The 14,531-nt window shown below is 39.3% G+C and overlaps 1 protein-coding gene across 1 annotated transcript in view; it reads right to left on the minus strand.

Moving 5' to 3' along the window:
- ABCD3 (ATP binding cassette subfamily D member 3) overlaps nucleotides 1-12,771 on the minus strand; it is a 28,558-nt gene extending 15,787 nt beyond the window's left edge. Inside the window, exons 1-3 of the mRNA XM_082287378.1 lie at nucleotides 12,619-12,771; nucleotides 2,639-2,675; nucleotides 527-628 (exon numbers count right to left, since the gene is read on the minus strand). Of these exons, the coding sequence (XP_082143504.1) occupies nucleotides 527-628; nucleotides 2,639-2,675; nucleotides 12,619-12,731 (252 nt within the window). The 5' untranslated portion in view covers nucleotides 12,732-12,771. The remainder of the gene's footprint in view (nucleotides 1-526; nucleotides 629-2,638; nucleotides 2,676-12,618) is intronic.
- Between the last annotated feature and the right edge of the window lie 1,760 nt (nucleotides 12,772-14,531).

The following is a 14,531-nucleotide window of genomic DNA, read 5'->3' on the forward strand; positions in this document are numbered from 1 at the left end:
GCCTGATGTGTGTTGAAGTTATTACAGTTCATTGCTTAAGTTTCTGAGCTCAGCTAATGCTTTGGGTTTGGGTTTTTTTTGATTTCTACACTGCATAGCTTTCCTGAAATGATGCTGAAAGACTTTTTGACAAATTCATTTTTTAATAAGGCTTGGCCTAGATATTAATTACTAAATCAAAATAATGAATGAACTGCATGTTAATTAAAGAGAGGAAGCATTTGCAAACAGAACTGTACTGACTTGCATCAAACAAGACAAACCCAGATGCCCTTTTAAAAGTTATTCTACAACAGTAGTTATCAGCTGACAGTAAATGGCTTATCTTGTAATTGAAACCAGAACTTTTAGTGATATAACAACTGAAAATAATGTAGACTTTTATATTAACGTGTTGCTATTTTAAAATACATAGCACAATTTATTCCTACTTAAGTAATGCATATGCAGTTGCTTAAATTCTGATATAATTTCAAAAGAAACTTGACTCTAGCTTTATTTATTTATTACTGCAGGCAATGCTTACCTCTTTGCAAAGTGGTCTAGGGACCATTATTTTCAGGATTCGACATATTCGTGCAATAAACACTCTGTCCACCATTGCTCGCTCCTTCTTGCCCTCTTTCTGCTGCACACAGAACAAAACAAGAACAGTGAGATTTTTTTTGTATTATTGAACTATTGATGTGATATTTTCCCTATCCAACTTATTTACAGCTACCTTCCTTCTGCAGAATTTACAATATTTCCCTCCAACTTAAGACTTGTTCAGACAACTTAAATAAAGAATTGAGAGCTATCAAAACAAACTGCAATAGGAAGTAGCTGCTATGATATAAAATTCTTTTTATTTAAAATCTGTTAAAGATGATACACAAACAATGCAGATCACAGCACTAAAGTACATCCAAGTGCAACTTGTAATGCAAACATCTCTTAACATTGCTTGTCTCTAAAAGACACCATCAGCCAGTATTTTTAAAGATGCCTTCCATTATTTGTCTAGACAATCAATGGTTTAAACTCTTTGATTGTACAGCCCAAACTTGCTTCAAGTGAAACCACAATTTTTTATTCCTTTACTTCTACAAAATGGTGCAACACACTCCTACTTAGCTGTATCTACCAGACTTAAAAATCCTCCTGTACCCAAACACCTTTTATTTGGGTCAGTTTCATTTGTTCACTCCATGTAATCCTATTTTCTGTCCTGACTAACCTGATTACTTTTTAAGCATTAATGGTCCACGTTTCTTTTCTTTCACATAAGGATGTGACAGAAGAATTCAGTCCTGAAAACAGACCAAAAGGGCACATGTACTTTGAACAAGTCTTGTCCATTCAACATAATCCTGCTGCCTTTGCTACCCAAGGCTCATGTGAAGCACGCTATCAATGCCTATATCAATATTACAAGGTAGACAGGAAACCTAAAAGAGAAAAGATCCACTCTGAATGCTCTGTGAAGAAGCCTACACCTGTTTTTCATAGCACAAAGTCAACAATACTCCCATCCTTTTCAAAAATGTATGTGAACACATCTACAAATAAAAATTCTAGCCTAACAGGATGCTATGCAGTAGGTGATTACAACACTTTATTAAAAATCATTTACACAAAAATCCAAGCAATCCAAACAACTAAGACTACTGTCCAGTCCTAATGAAGCATGATCCTGCATATATTATTGCTTTCCTGTAATAGAAATTACTAACACAATGTCTGATGGCTACATTTCTAAATGACTAAATATATATGATATGAGTTGAACCTATTCTTCCCCTCTATTCAGCCTTTCCCCATTTCCATAGTTGTGTTGCACTTATATTCATTCCAGTATCTTCTTGCTCATCAGTTTTTTTCCTTTAGACCGTTAATCCCATTCAGCAAAACTGTATCCAAGATGGGTAAGAAAAAGAGAAAGCTAGTTAAGGTTTTTACAAATAGGTATAGCTATGCCAAAGATCAGTGTTTATGATAAATAATACAGTCAAGGTGTGGTTAGAAGCTAACATGATGCTTGCATACACCTTTCTATTTATCCAGTGCAAGCTTTTTTTTAAAGTTTGCAGCAAAGATGAAAGTACATGGAATCTATTCATACCACTGTAACACCAGAATCACAGACTCTGCCTTTTGGTCTGTCATATTTTATTTGAATATGAAACAAAAACCTTGGCTTGAAGGGATTTAGTATATCACTTTCAAACAAATGAATTAACAGACACAGATCAGGGAAATGCCAAACCTCCTACCAGATGTTTGAAGTAGTTTTTAGAAACTGTCAGACTCAACATCTTGTTCCATACTTTTTTCTTTTGAATAAAAAACAAATACAAGTTATACCAAGACAGCTGTTTGTTTCTATGCATACAGAAAAACTTACAACACTAGTCCTTACAAATTCATACGGCACTAAGAGATAAAAAAGGACATTGTGTACATCAGGCATCAAACTTCAGCCTCTTGTGATTAACCTGATTCTTCCATTTGTTTCACCAATGCAAGTCTGAAAGTATCATTCAAACCATATTTGCACCATAGCCAAAATTAAACTACAGTGATATGACTTCTAAGTTTTAAAATACCAGATTTATTTAAAATTATTAAAGAACATTTGACATGAAGAAATAATTACCTCATTATTCTGCAATACTTGTTTTCCACTTCTTTTACTGCAAAGGGAAGAAAAAAAGTATTTTATTTGTTATTAACACATTTTGCTTTGTCTTGATCTCTACACACAAAAGACAGAAAGGAAATCTTGGGATTATATTTCTATCTATTTCTTTCAAAGCAATACACTTTTTTCAGCAGGACTACCTTTTATGTCAAACCTATGTACTGCTTTTATACAATTTCAGTGAAACCCCACTCATTACAGCAACCAGTTTCACATAGGGAAACCAAGTCTCACTTTTTCATCTCCAAGTTCTGCTTTACCTTGGCTCTGTATCATGAGCTCCACGAACTCTGTATTATGAAGCTCCAAGTGTTTTTCTGTTTCTCACACATACTTTACAAGCATGGCTACATGGTTCCACTGACCACAAATGAAAACTACAGGAATGCAGATTCAGCAATCCAAGCAACCCAACTTTGATGTTTCACACTATCTACATAAATCAACCAGATTTGTTTTGCATTATATTTTACTTCGAAATAACACATTTTACTACACAGAGAGATTGTTTATTAACATGTACTGCAGGGGAAAAAAAGCCAGCTCCTGTGAAATCAAGTTCCTGCAAAGATGTCCATTGAAAGGGAAGTTAGTTTTTAATCTATTTTTCTTCCCCTGCATTTAACAGAACAGTTAGTAGAAAAATATTTATCAACTGGTGCTAAACAAGCATTTGAAAGCACAATGCTATTCTTTCACCTCTACTTTTAAGACAGACCAGCTGACATGTAAGACAGTTATTGTTTGTCTTTCTTCCTTTTGGAACACTCACTCATCAGAAGTCTCCCACATGAAGCTGTTGGGAGAGTTTATGTAGTTTAAAAGTGGCCACTAACCATATTAAACTGCAACTTTCTTAGACATGACATTAAAACACTGAGAGCAGGCTGCCTTAAAACTACAACATTCATACACTTTGAAGGCAGAACCTAGGACACTACAAGGAAGCAGCAGCTATGACAGGCACTGCTCCTTCAGCCTACAGCACCAAAACAGGAGCAGACTGGCACACAACCAGCTATCCCACAACTTCAGCAATAGCATCATTTCGCACTTGTGCTTTAAAGCTCTGCAAAGAAAATATGTAGAATGAAACCATGCCTATTTTAATTTATGATGATCAGAAAGATCTATGAATGTCACTAACCAATGAAAAGAAATAAGCTAATTACTACGAAAGGAAGAGGCAAGGTAGCAGAGGAATATGAGAGAAGGGAAGGAGGAGACCATGAAAGCAAGAAGGGAGATCCACCAGTTTAGCAAGAACTTAATTAAAGGTAAGAGAGACGGAAGCCTGAGAGAAGATAAAATCCTGTAAGACTACTTGTGCAAAAGACAAACATGATGGGCAGCAGAGGCCAGATTGGAGGAGAAATAACTTAATGAAAGTTCAGAAGAGATATAACATTTAATCAGGCTGTGATGGAAGAACATCTGTGGAAATCCTAACAGGGCGCAAAGTCTAAGAAACAATCTACTTGGAGACTACATCCTGGTGATGCAAGAGCAATGTATTTCTGGTACAAGAAACTTCTCAATACATCTTGCAATTTTTCAAAGTCGAAAACATTGACCTATATTTTTAAAACTTGAATATGGATCAGTCCAATCACATTTGGTTTGGCAATAGGAGAAAAGTAGTATTCTTAAGCATGAATAAGTACTTATCAAACTACATGGTTATTTCTCTAGATGATTCATGACTTGTCATAATGCAAGATGAAAGCATTCTGCTCTTCCAGACATGCTGTAATAATTCCTATAAGCTTTGCTGCTTCAAGTTCTGCCAATGTTTGAAGTCACAACACTCATAATACACAACTACTTCCGCTTTAAAAGGATCTGAAGTGAATATATTAATAGAGTAATCTATTAGGAAGATAAGGACTGGAATTATTCTGGCAGTTAGTTGAGTATGTTTCATGTATTTATTGATACATTTTTCCTACAGTAGCTGTTGAGAGAAATTGAGCAGCTGAAATTACTGACTGAGCTGAAACTGTTTATCCATTAGAGAGAAAGGAGGATTGCTCGGAAATCAAGATTTTACATTTAATTAGGAATTCACACTTAATTAGAATTTATATTTATAAAGTTTAAATTAAACAAAAATTAAGCATTTGTAAACTTAAAATCTAATGAAAAGAGCTTTAACAGTGTTTTGTTCTCTTTTTACTAAAAAAACTTGTGCAAGCTCTAAACAAGACTAATACTGTAAAAAGAATGGATACAATCATATATGAAGTCTAGAAGCAAAAAAAAAAACAAACCAACAATCAAATGTGCCTACTTAGTTCTCATTTTATTTGCAAATAAAGACTGTGGCATAGTTCTGCCTGGAATAAAACCTTTTCAGTCCAATACCTACTGGCATTACTCCAGACTCCACTGTACTATTTACAACTTTTTTTGTGAGAATGGTGGTTGCATCGTCAATGAATTTAAAGACTAAATAATATCCTCAATTAGTCAGCAAGAATACAGCAAGACTATCTGGTTACAGCAGAGAGCTCTAACACTTGGAATAGATTCAAGCTCTCCATTATTCCAGACCTCTCATTTACTTAATGATGGAGCATCACAGGCCTTAGCGGTGGAGGGAGGTAAGTGCTACATGCTGGCCAAATTCTCTACTGAAAATAACGCCCCTGGTATAGAGGCCATTGTTCCTTTGTGCTCTCACAGACAAGGAGGGGTGGCTATGAAAAGGTTTTTGAAAAGGGTTATCCAGACAATATACAGAAATAATATAGGAAAAAATACAGTTGTAAAACATTCCTAATAGTGAATCAAAAATTGTAGAATTTGTCACCATATATTCTCAAGATCTAACTGCACAAAGCCCTCAACAAACCAGTCTGAGCTCAATGTGTAAAAATTTTTTAAGAACATAAAGCGTCTAGAGGTATAACAGAATATACATCACCTAAGGAAGTTTCAGGAAAAGCAGCATCTCAGATGTAGCCTGCTACCCATTATTTAACTGCACAGGGCTTTTACAGCAAACATAGATATAAAAAGCAGAGAAAGATACCAGTAGTACCTGGAATGACACGACTACACCAAACTTGCCCTTCATACATGCATGGTAACAGAATAGCAACTCTCTAAAGAGAAGTAAATAGGCGAGTAATTACCCAGTAGACAGCAGTCAATACAACAAAACACCTTTCTCCTACACTGAAAGGAGAAACATGAGGAACACGATTAGCCCAAACCAGCAAGATGTTCTAAAGAAACTAATAAAGAGTTTCAGGACTCTGTACAGGCATTTGACAGCTGATCCAACTTGAAAGGCAGTAATGTAGCACCGTGGAGAGGGAGAAAACATAAAATTCCGGTCTCCAAATAAATAGTGGTCAGACCACTCGGTCTTTTGACTCTATTTACATACTAGTGAGGCTGTTCTCTCTAAAGAAACATGCAACAAACTGGTTACTCAATCAGAATCATTCTCAACTCTACTGAAGAGGAAAGTGATTTGAGAAACTGTGAAAAGCCTTCAAGAGGCCTGAGTCAACTCAGGCTTACTGAGTGGTATTAGTATTAGTTCTGTGGTATTTACTAGCAGGTAGGAAAAAGTTAAAGGATTACTGTCTTTATAAATACCAGTCTCCATCCAGAACAAAGTTCAGAGGAAGCAATCTACACTGAGCTAATCGTAACAGGGAATTGCAGATGAAAAGAGTGATAAGCAAGACTTGCTGTTTAATGACGTGATGAGGAGATAAGGGCTTTAAAATGTTACATTGTCCTTAACTGAAAAAAAAAACCCTACAAATTTCAGGTCATGCTACCTTCCTTCTGCAGAGCTAGGATGACTTGCTTCTGCTTAACACAGCGCAAAGAAAGAATATCTGGTTTAGGATTAAGTGTAGCATTTCAAAGAGTTGTTACCTCTAGGCAACCTTTGTATCCTGCAGACCTTAACAAGCTGGAATGGCGCTGTGCAGTTTTCAACTACAGCTTAAAAAAAAAAAATCACACAAGATAAACAATTTTGCAATAGTTCACGATTATTTGTGCAGTTTTCAGGTTAGTTTTGGAGATACTACTGAGACATTGTAAAGACAATAAAATTCAAATGACTAAAGATGCAATGCAACAGTGTGAAGAAATAACAGCTGTAGTGAGAAAAGTCTGTTGTAGCTCACTGGCAGGCAGCGTTTCATAGTGCATACCCCACACAGAGGGGTAGAGAGCAACAGCACAGTTATTTCAGGTCAAGGGCAGCAACCTTACTCAGAAGCCTGGGCAGAGTCCAAAAGCATGCCCATTTACACAGTACACTCCGAGCACATACAGAAACCAAGAACACAACTTTCTTGGCTCTAGATTGGTGGCTAGTTGCAGCATAACCAAAAATAATGTGAGTGGAATGTATTCAGGCAAGCAAGAAGGGGACTCTGAGAAGGTCACAGTGAGCTACGTCACTGCAAGCAGGAGCTCTGCATTGCTAAAGCTCAAAAGTTTCTACAAACCTTTGAGAAGAAGATAACAAAGCAGAACTGTTGGAGAGGAAATTCTAAGTTTCAGTAGAAGAATGCATCTCAATAACATAGCTTACATATAAGAAAAACCTTAGTGCTATTAATTTTTTCATAAGCTGTGCTCGGGCTGAGCTGTGGCTGCAGATCTTCCTCACGGATAGCAGTGGAAAAAGATTTCTAGCTAGTTTCCTAAAAAATGAGAAAAAAAAATAGTTTTACACTGTTGCACACACTTACAGATCTTGTCTTAGACTGCAGGCATTTTACGCAACTTAATTAAGAGAGAAACCACTAATTAGCTAGCCAGGCCCCAAACAAAGGCAGTCTAAACGCTAGGATTAGGGCTGAGTCATCTGGTTTCTCCTGCCTCCATACCCTCCAGCTGAAGACAGGTTTTCTAAGCCCCAGGCAGGTTTTCGCACAAGATTGGATTTTCGATGTATTCTAGTAATTGTATCTGTATATTTTGTCCGTTTCCCCCCCCCCCCCCCCCTCACTGCTAGAGCACTTACTGCAAGCAGCAGACTGGACAGTCACATTCACATCCTGGATAAACTTACTTTAATGTAGTTAGTATGAAGATGGTTTTGGTTTTGACACCTGCCACCTTTTCTCCAAGTAACACAGGTTCCCTTTAAGGCTTTTACATATATGAAAGCAGTCTATTCATCTGCAGGAATATTTCACCCTTCCTGTCAAACAGCCATGACTCAACTAGAACAGGTCCCTCCATGTGAAGTACACTGGCAAAGCCCACCCAAATATCTTCAGAATCTAAAGAAATTATGCAAACTAACATGACAGAAGAACATCCTAAATATACACAAACAGAATAAAAATGCACCATCTGTTCCAAGTTATAACTACCACTAGCTATATTTAAACTCCTGTGTTATGTTTGAGAGCGCCTCCAAACATTTGGACATGTGTCTGTCACCTCTGATTGCACTTACGTCAATCACTGTCAAACTGCACATTCACAGGCTGTGGGGCCATAAGCAGTGACATCTACGGAGTGAGTGACATGTGCTGCCACTGTGTCAGCAGACAATGGCTGAGAAGCCCAGTGACAGGCAGGAGCACAGGTTATGCATCACCCAAGATGAACCGTGCAAAATCCTATTTGATATACACCGTCTACAACACAACCTCTCTCCCCTCAATGAGCCTTCCCCCTCACTTTAGGCTTGCCTAACCTCTAAGGCCCCAAGCATGCACTATTCTTGCTTTATTCATTTTTTTCCTCAAAGGAGGGATGCCACCACATAGGTTTTAGAAGTTCAATTTATACTAAATTGTGTTCACATCCTAGCATCTTCTTGGATTCTAATGAACACAGCTAGGTGATAGGAAAGGCCAGTGCATCTAGGAGCAGATTCCAAAAAATTTTATTTTGTCACCTTCCCATACATTACAAATGCCTTCCTATTACTGCAAACTGTTTATTCCCTTTCCCTAATCTTGTAGTTCCGAACTCTAACCCTAATTACCTTCTCTTACTTCTTTCAGTCCCTCCTTCCAGCAGAAAGTTGTATGAGTTAAACACCTTCTTTTTGAAAGTAAGCCAAGCTCATTCTCTACTTGTGTAAGTACTTTATTATAAACTACATGGATACTCAGGAAAAATTCTTATTAGAGGGATAATGAAAAATATCCAGCTCCTTTATGTAACACCCCTTAAGGTTTTAATTCTGAAGCAATCAAATCTTAAGCAAGTATTCTGTTGCTTCTTGCTTGAGGCAGTCTTAGGGAAAGAGAACAAACAGGCTTTTTTTCTGCATTATATACCTAGGATAACATAGTTTCTCAAAGAACTTCTTATGACGCTAAAAAACCCAAATACTACAACCGAAGTCATAATTGCATTTAAATATAACAACTTCCCCCCTCCCAAGAAGACATGAAGCTTTTGTAAGGAAACAGACTTCTTGAGAGCAACTTGGAGAAAGAACCAATGTATTTTTCTCTGTGCTCTACACCAAGGAAGTAAGATGGAAAACTAGCAAGTTACTATAGGCAAACAGTTCTGTATCACTCTACTTTGGAAGATTTCAGAAAATTGTGGTAAAAATGCATTGTAAATTGCAAGTGACACCACCTATCAGTTCTGTAAAATCAATGAGCAGTGTAATACCTCTTAGAGAACAACATCCATGACTAATCCAGGCAGCACTAATTAACTGATCTTTGACCTACAAAGGCAGGTTGGCATAACACGTACATCTTAATTATTCATACATCACTACTTGCTATGAGTTGCACTGGACCTTGCCCCTATTGTTTGACAGCAGAAAGGTAGGTAAAAGTTGCTACCTCTCCTTCCTGGTATCATTCCTACAACTGGTTATTCTATATAAAACAAACACATACAACATGAACAGCCCGTCACATAGCTTTCTTGTCACACATTCAAACACATTTGATTTGCTAAAAGATTTTCCATCTTTTGTTCAATTTGTATGCTATTTTACTTTTCAAGTTCAACCAGCAGCAGACCTATTGCTGACATTCCAGCAAAACTTTAAAAAGCACACAAAATCAAACAGAAAAATGACAGTTACTCCAGAAACACATGAAAGAGTAGGAAAATGTGAAATGTTATTTTGAATATAAAGTATATATAAGTAAGTACGTATTCTGAAACTATGTGAGGAAGGAAGAAGTTCTGCAGGTAAAGTTTACAGCTGTCCTAGAACACTCCAATGATTCACTTGAATGTTAAGCCCAGTGTTTTGCTGTTTATATTCAGGTCTGCAACATTTACCTTTGCCCTTACAAAGCGCAAAACTAGAACTTCACCCTCCAGAATTCAAGAAGCTGAAATTCACTTCACACTAACATGACACAGTCTTTTCAGGCATTATACACCAAGGTTAACAAAGGAATTCACACATACAAAACTAAATCACCTCACGTATTTTAGTCAGTTAACCTCAAGCAGCAGATATGCTACCAGTCCTCTTCCAGACTATCTAGATTGCCAAGTGAAATTCTTCTCCCTAGGAATAAGTACAAAAATTTAGGACAGCCATGCCCTCCCAACTTCTTCCTCTTCCCAAAGAGACAGAGATATACAACACAGAAGGTAAAGGATACACTGTCCCTGCAGATTTCAAAGGTTGTGCACTTGTTACTATATGTCAGCATCATATACGAGCACAAGAATGCTGAAAATTTAAAGATTTGGCACGATGACAATCCTTTTCAAAGTATGCTATAATTTACATTAGCAACAAAGCATGAAGAAATGAATGATACATGAACTAATGAGACTAAAGGAGGATGAGGCAATGGTAATAACCAGATGCTTTTGTCTAGGCTGGTGATATAGGCAATGTAGCTTACCTACTGCCTAGTCTTGATAGGTAGCATTCTGTAAGGCTCCTGGCAAGGTTTGCCTCACAGGGAAACATGGAGAAAAGAACGAAGACCAGTGGGCAAAAATCATCCTCAAAATAGCATTCAAGCAGCAGCACAGCTATTATTGAAACAACCGAATGTTGGATGTTAGAGTTTGGAATCAATGGCCACAATACAGTACCAGTAGTAAATAAGACCTAAGTTGTGGAGGAACTCAAAAGTGTAAAGCAACACGTACACACAAGAGAAAAATCAAGTTTGCAAGCATGGTACTTACTTTAGCAACTGCATTTCTAACAAATTCAAGAATGAAAAATGACTAGAGAGAAGATTACAGAAGTAAAGGACAAGGTATCGGAAAGATTCTAGTACAGAGAGAGGAAAAGGGACAGATCAGGTCAGGCTCTCACAAGCCCATTCATCTGCTGAATGAGCTAGAATGTAATTTGTAAGTTATCTCCCCTTTCCAATTCTCACTAATCTTGTAATAATGTTTGGTCCATCTAATACATATAAATGCCTCCGATTTTTAACACTGTACCTAGCAAAATTGAAGATCCACACAGAAAAGACATTTTCCAAACAGTCTTCAGCATTAAGGCTAACACCTACTTTCCATACACTGACTCTCAAGCTAATGCATGCCTTGCCATTGTCAAGTCCTGCAGATCAACATCAGAAGCCATGAAAGCAAAATAGTTTAATGGGGACAACCCAGGACCCACATAATAACTATTTCAGGTATAGGGAGATTACTCTGGACAAGTTCTAGCCTGCTTCTATCAAATGAATGCTACCAACAGTGGGAATATATTAAATGCACTTCAAAACTACATTGGGCCTGTATCTGTGTTTGAAGACGTGCTCCAATCTGAATGTAACCTGCTTTGTGTGCTCCAAGATCATTCCTCAATGAAGGCAGAGCAAGGTAAGTGCGGACAATTGAGGTCCACTTTAAGAGAATAGTCTTGGTCTGACTTAACACATAGGTGCTCCTAGAACATCTGCATGGCCCAGTATTTCTTACAGATACCACTATATTAGGTGTGAAAATCTGAGCTCATCATTTTTGTGCTCTTCCATACAGCTTTTCTGCTTTTCAAAAGTGATGTTTCACTAAACTAGGCAGAGATACTTGAAAAAAATCACCCCTCCCTCTGAGTTTGATAGAAGAGTAACCCTCAGCCATAGCGCAGGATCTTGTTTTACCTCTCATGCAGAAAACAATGTAAGGTAGCAAATTCATGACTTTTCAGCAGCATATCAATGTCTGCCATGTTGTGTGACAGTTACCTAACTTCTTGAAACTCTTACAGATATCATGTATGAAAGGAATTAGGTAAAATAAAATTGGATCGTTGCTTAATCTCAGGTATGTTATTACTTAAGTCTGTTGAGTAAGTCCATTTCAGTACAATTTTGTAGGGCCTACAAGATATTACAAGCTGTAATATCTCAACATACCAGGTCTCCAGCATATGGTCAACAACCGACAATCACAAATACAATAAAACTGTGAAAGGACTGAGTCTACGATATATTTTTCATCGGCCACACTTTGTGGTACCAGTGTTTTGCAAGGTATTAACGAATCCACACCCGAGCACCTTATACCTGTAAGGCAACCTCACAGGGAACATCATCGGATCTGGCCACTTTGAAATTGTTGTCCGTGTATCTTATTGTCACACGGCAGCATTCAAACAACAGCTAAGTCTATTAACTGCCTATGCAGTCATCCCTAGAAGTCAGCTGTTAATACTTGTTCGCAGTCAGGAAAATTTAAAAAGCCAATATAATTTGGGTAACAAGGCGGCGGTGGTTGGATTCCCGCAAGAGGGGCACCGACCTCACGCCGGGAAAGGCGGAGGGGGAAGCAGCCTGATCCCTGCGCCCAGGAGCCGCGTCCCGGGCAGAGGGCGGCGGTGGCAGCGCCCTGTGTGTGGCACAGGGACGCGGCTGCTCCTCCGCCGGGCCCAGGGCCGTGAGGGCGAGCACAGCTCCCGCTGATCCAGCCCCCCGGCGCCGACCCCGCGGCCCGCCCGGCCCCTCCCGCCCCGCGGCCCGGCCCGGCTCCGCGCTCACCCGTGCTGCGCTGCCGCCCGCCGCTTGCCGAGCAGGCAGAGCAGCGCACAGGCGGCGGCGGCCCCGGCGATGGCGGAGTGCCGCGCGGTGAGGAACTTGCTGTAGGCGGCCATGGCGAGAGCAGCGCGGAGCCGCCGACCGAGCGCAGCCGAGCCGAGCAGCCGAGCGAGGGATGCCGGGAGGGGGCGGTACCGCCCGGCCCCGCGCCGCCGGCAGGACGGGCCGCGCCGGGAGCGGGTTGCACAACGCCGGGCCGGTAATTACCGCTCCCTGCCAGTCCCTGCCATAGGGCAGTCCCGCCGCCCCGAAGGAGAGGGGAGGCAAGGGGCGTTTCCTCCCGCGCCGGCGGGGCCAGGCCTGTCACCGGCTGCCCTCGCCCGGAGGTCGGGCTGAGCAGCTGAGGCCGGGCCGCCCCGGCGGCCCACGGGTTAATTTTCCCAGGCAGCCTCGGCTTGGCGCCTCCTGCTCAGCGGGCTCCGGTCATCCATTCTCCCGGGGCTCTTTGTATGAGGGTGTGATTCCTGAGTGTGTGCTAGGAATGGCTTGTAAATATGGTAACAAGACGAAGTAAAAATAAAATTTAAAAAAATTAATGAGTTTTAAAACATTTTAAAATTTCAGAGAAACTTTTATGTAGGTTTTGCTAGGCTGTCTCTCTTTTTATTTTTTTCGTTTAGTGCCATGAGAGGAGCTGCCAAGACTGGCTGTCAGATAGAGGGTGGAATGAGCTGTCACCCGTGTAAGTACAAGAAAGAATCCCTTTAAAGGGTAGTGCCACACCAGGTACAGCAGGCGATACCAGCCAGCCTTGTCCCATAAAAACCAGTTATACTCGCACAGATGCTTTTTCCAGCAGAGTTAATAACAGATTGGCATGTTGAGCTATACCAGCGAAAACACCCATGCCAGCATAACTGTATTTATATCTTCCCCTGAGGTCATATCCCTCAGAAAGACACCTGATAATGTATATAAAGTGTTTGTACTTTCTGTAGGAGCTGGTCGGTCATAGACTGAAAGCCTGTATTGGTGCCATGGTTAACACTGAAATGACAAAACAATTTCTCTGATCAAACTTAAATCAAAATGCAGGTGGAATCAATGTATATATTTTTAGTCTTGAAAAGTGTTTTCGTACAGGCTTTTTAAAACATTTGAATTTCTGTGAATGTTGTGCTTTTTTTACTGTAGCACAAGAGTGTGTGCATAGTTCAGTCCATTTATCAGGTGTTCCTGTTTCTTCCAAGTATGTCTGCCTGGAATAGCAGGTCTGAAGCTGCAGTTTGAGAGGTAATCACTGTTTATTCATTCTGAATCACCACATATACTCTTCTTTCTTGCTCTCTTTCCCTATCCTTGGTATTATCAGGCATTTTAAAGCAAGTTTATGTTTTGGTGTAAAAGCTGGGGTCTCAAACTATCAAACTGTTTGCATTTTCTAGAGCATTAGAGTCAGGACTGTTGAAACTAGTTCTGTGACCTTAGACAAATCAATAATCTCCCCACTTTAAAATATCTGCTGTACATTGGTGGTTTTGATGTGGGTGGGAGGAATTGTAAACTATTTGAAGTGTTTCAGATCCTCAGAAAAATACATAGCAGAATCACACAGCATTAATAAATGCATTTTGTTTTATAAGATGAATGTTTGTGATAATATCTTGGTTTTTAAAATCGAAGATGCTTTGAGAGTAGGTGAGTATGAGAACCTAAAAAAGAAGTACTTTTGTTATCAAAATAAAATTCTTATATTAAAATCATTGCAAAAAGGAAAATTTTTGCAAATTTTCAAGTTTATGAATCTTTGTAGTACAGTTTTGCTGATATTTTTAATCTCAATATCAGCACAGAGATCAAGAGTGTTATGATACTGCACACTTTTCTTTACCAGTCCTCTTCCCTCTTTAAGCTTA

Source organism: Coloeus monedula, assembly GCF_965178545.1.
Source record: "Coloeus monedula genome assembly, chromosome: 9".
Taxonomy (NCBI): Eukaryota; Metazoa; Chordata; class Aves; order Passeriformes; family Corvidae; genus Coloeus; species Coloeus monedula.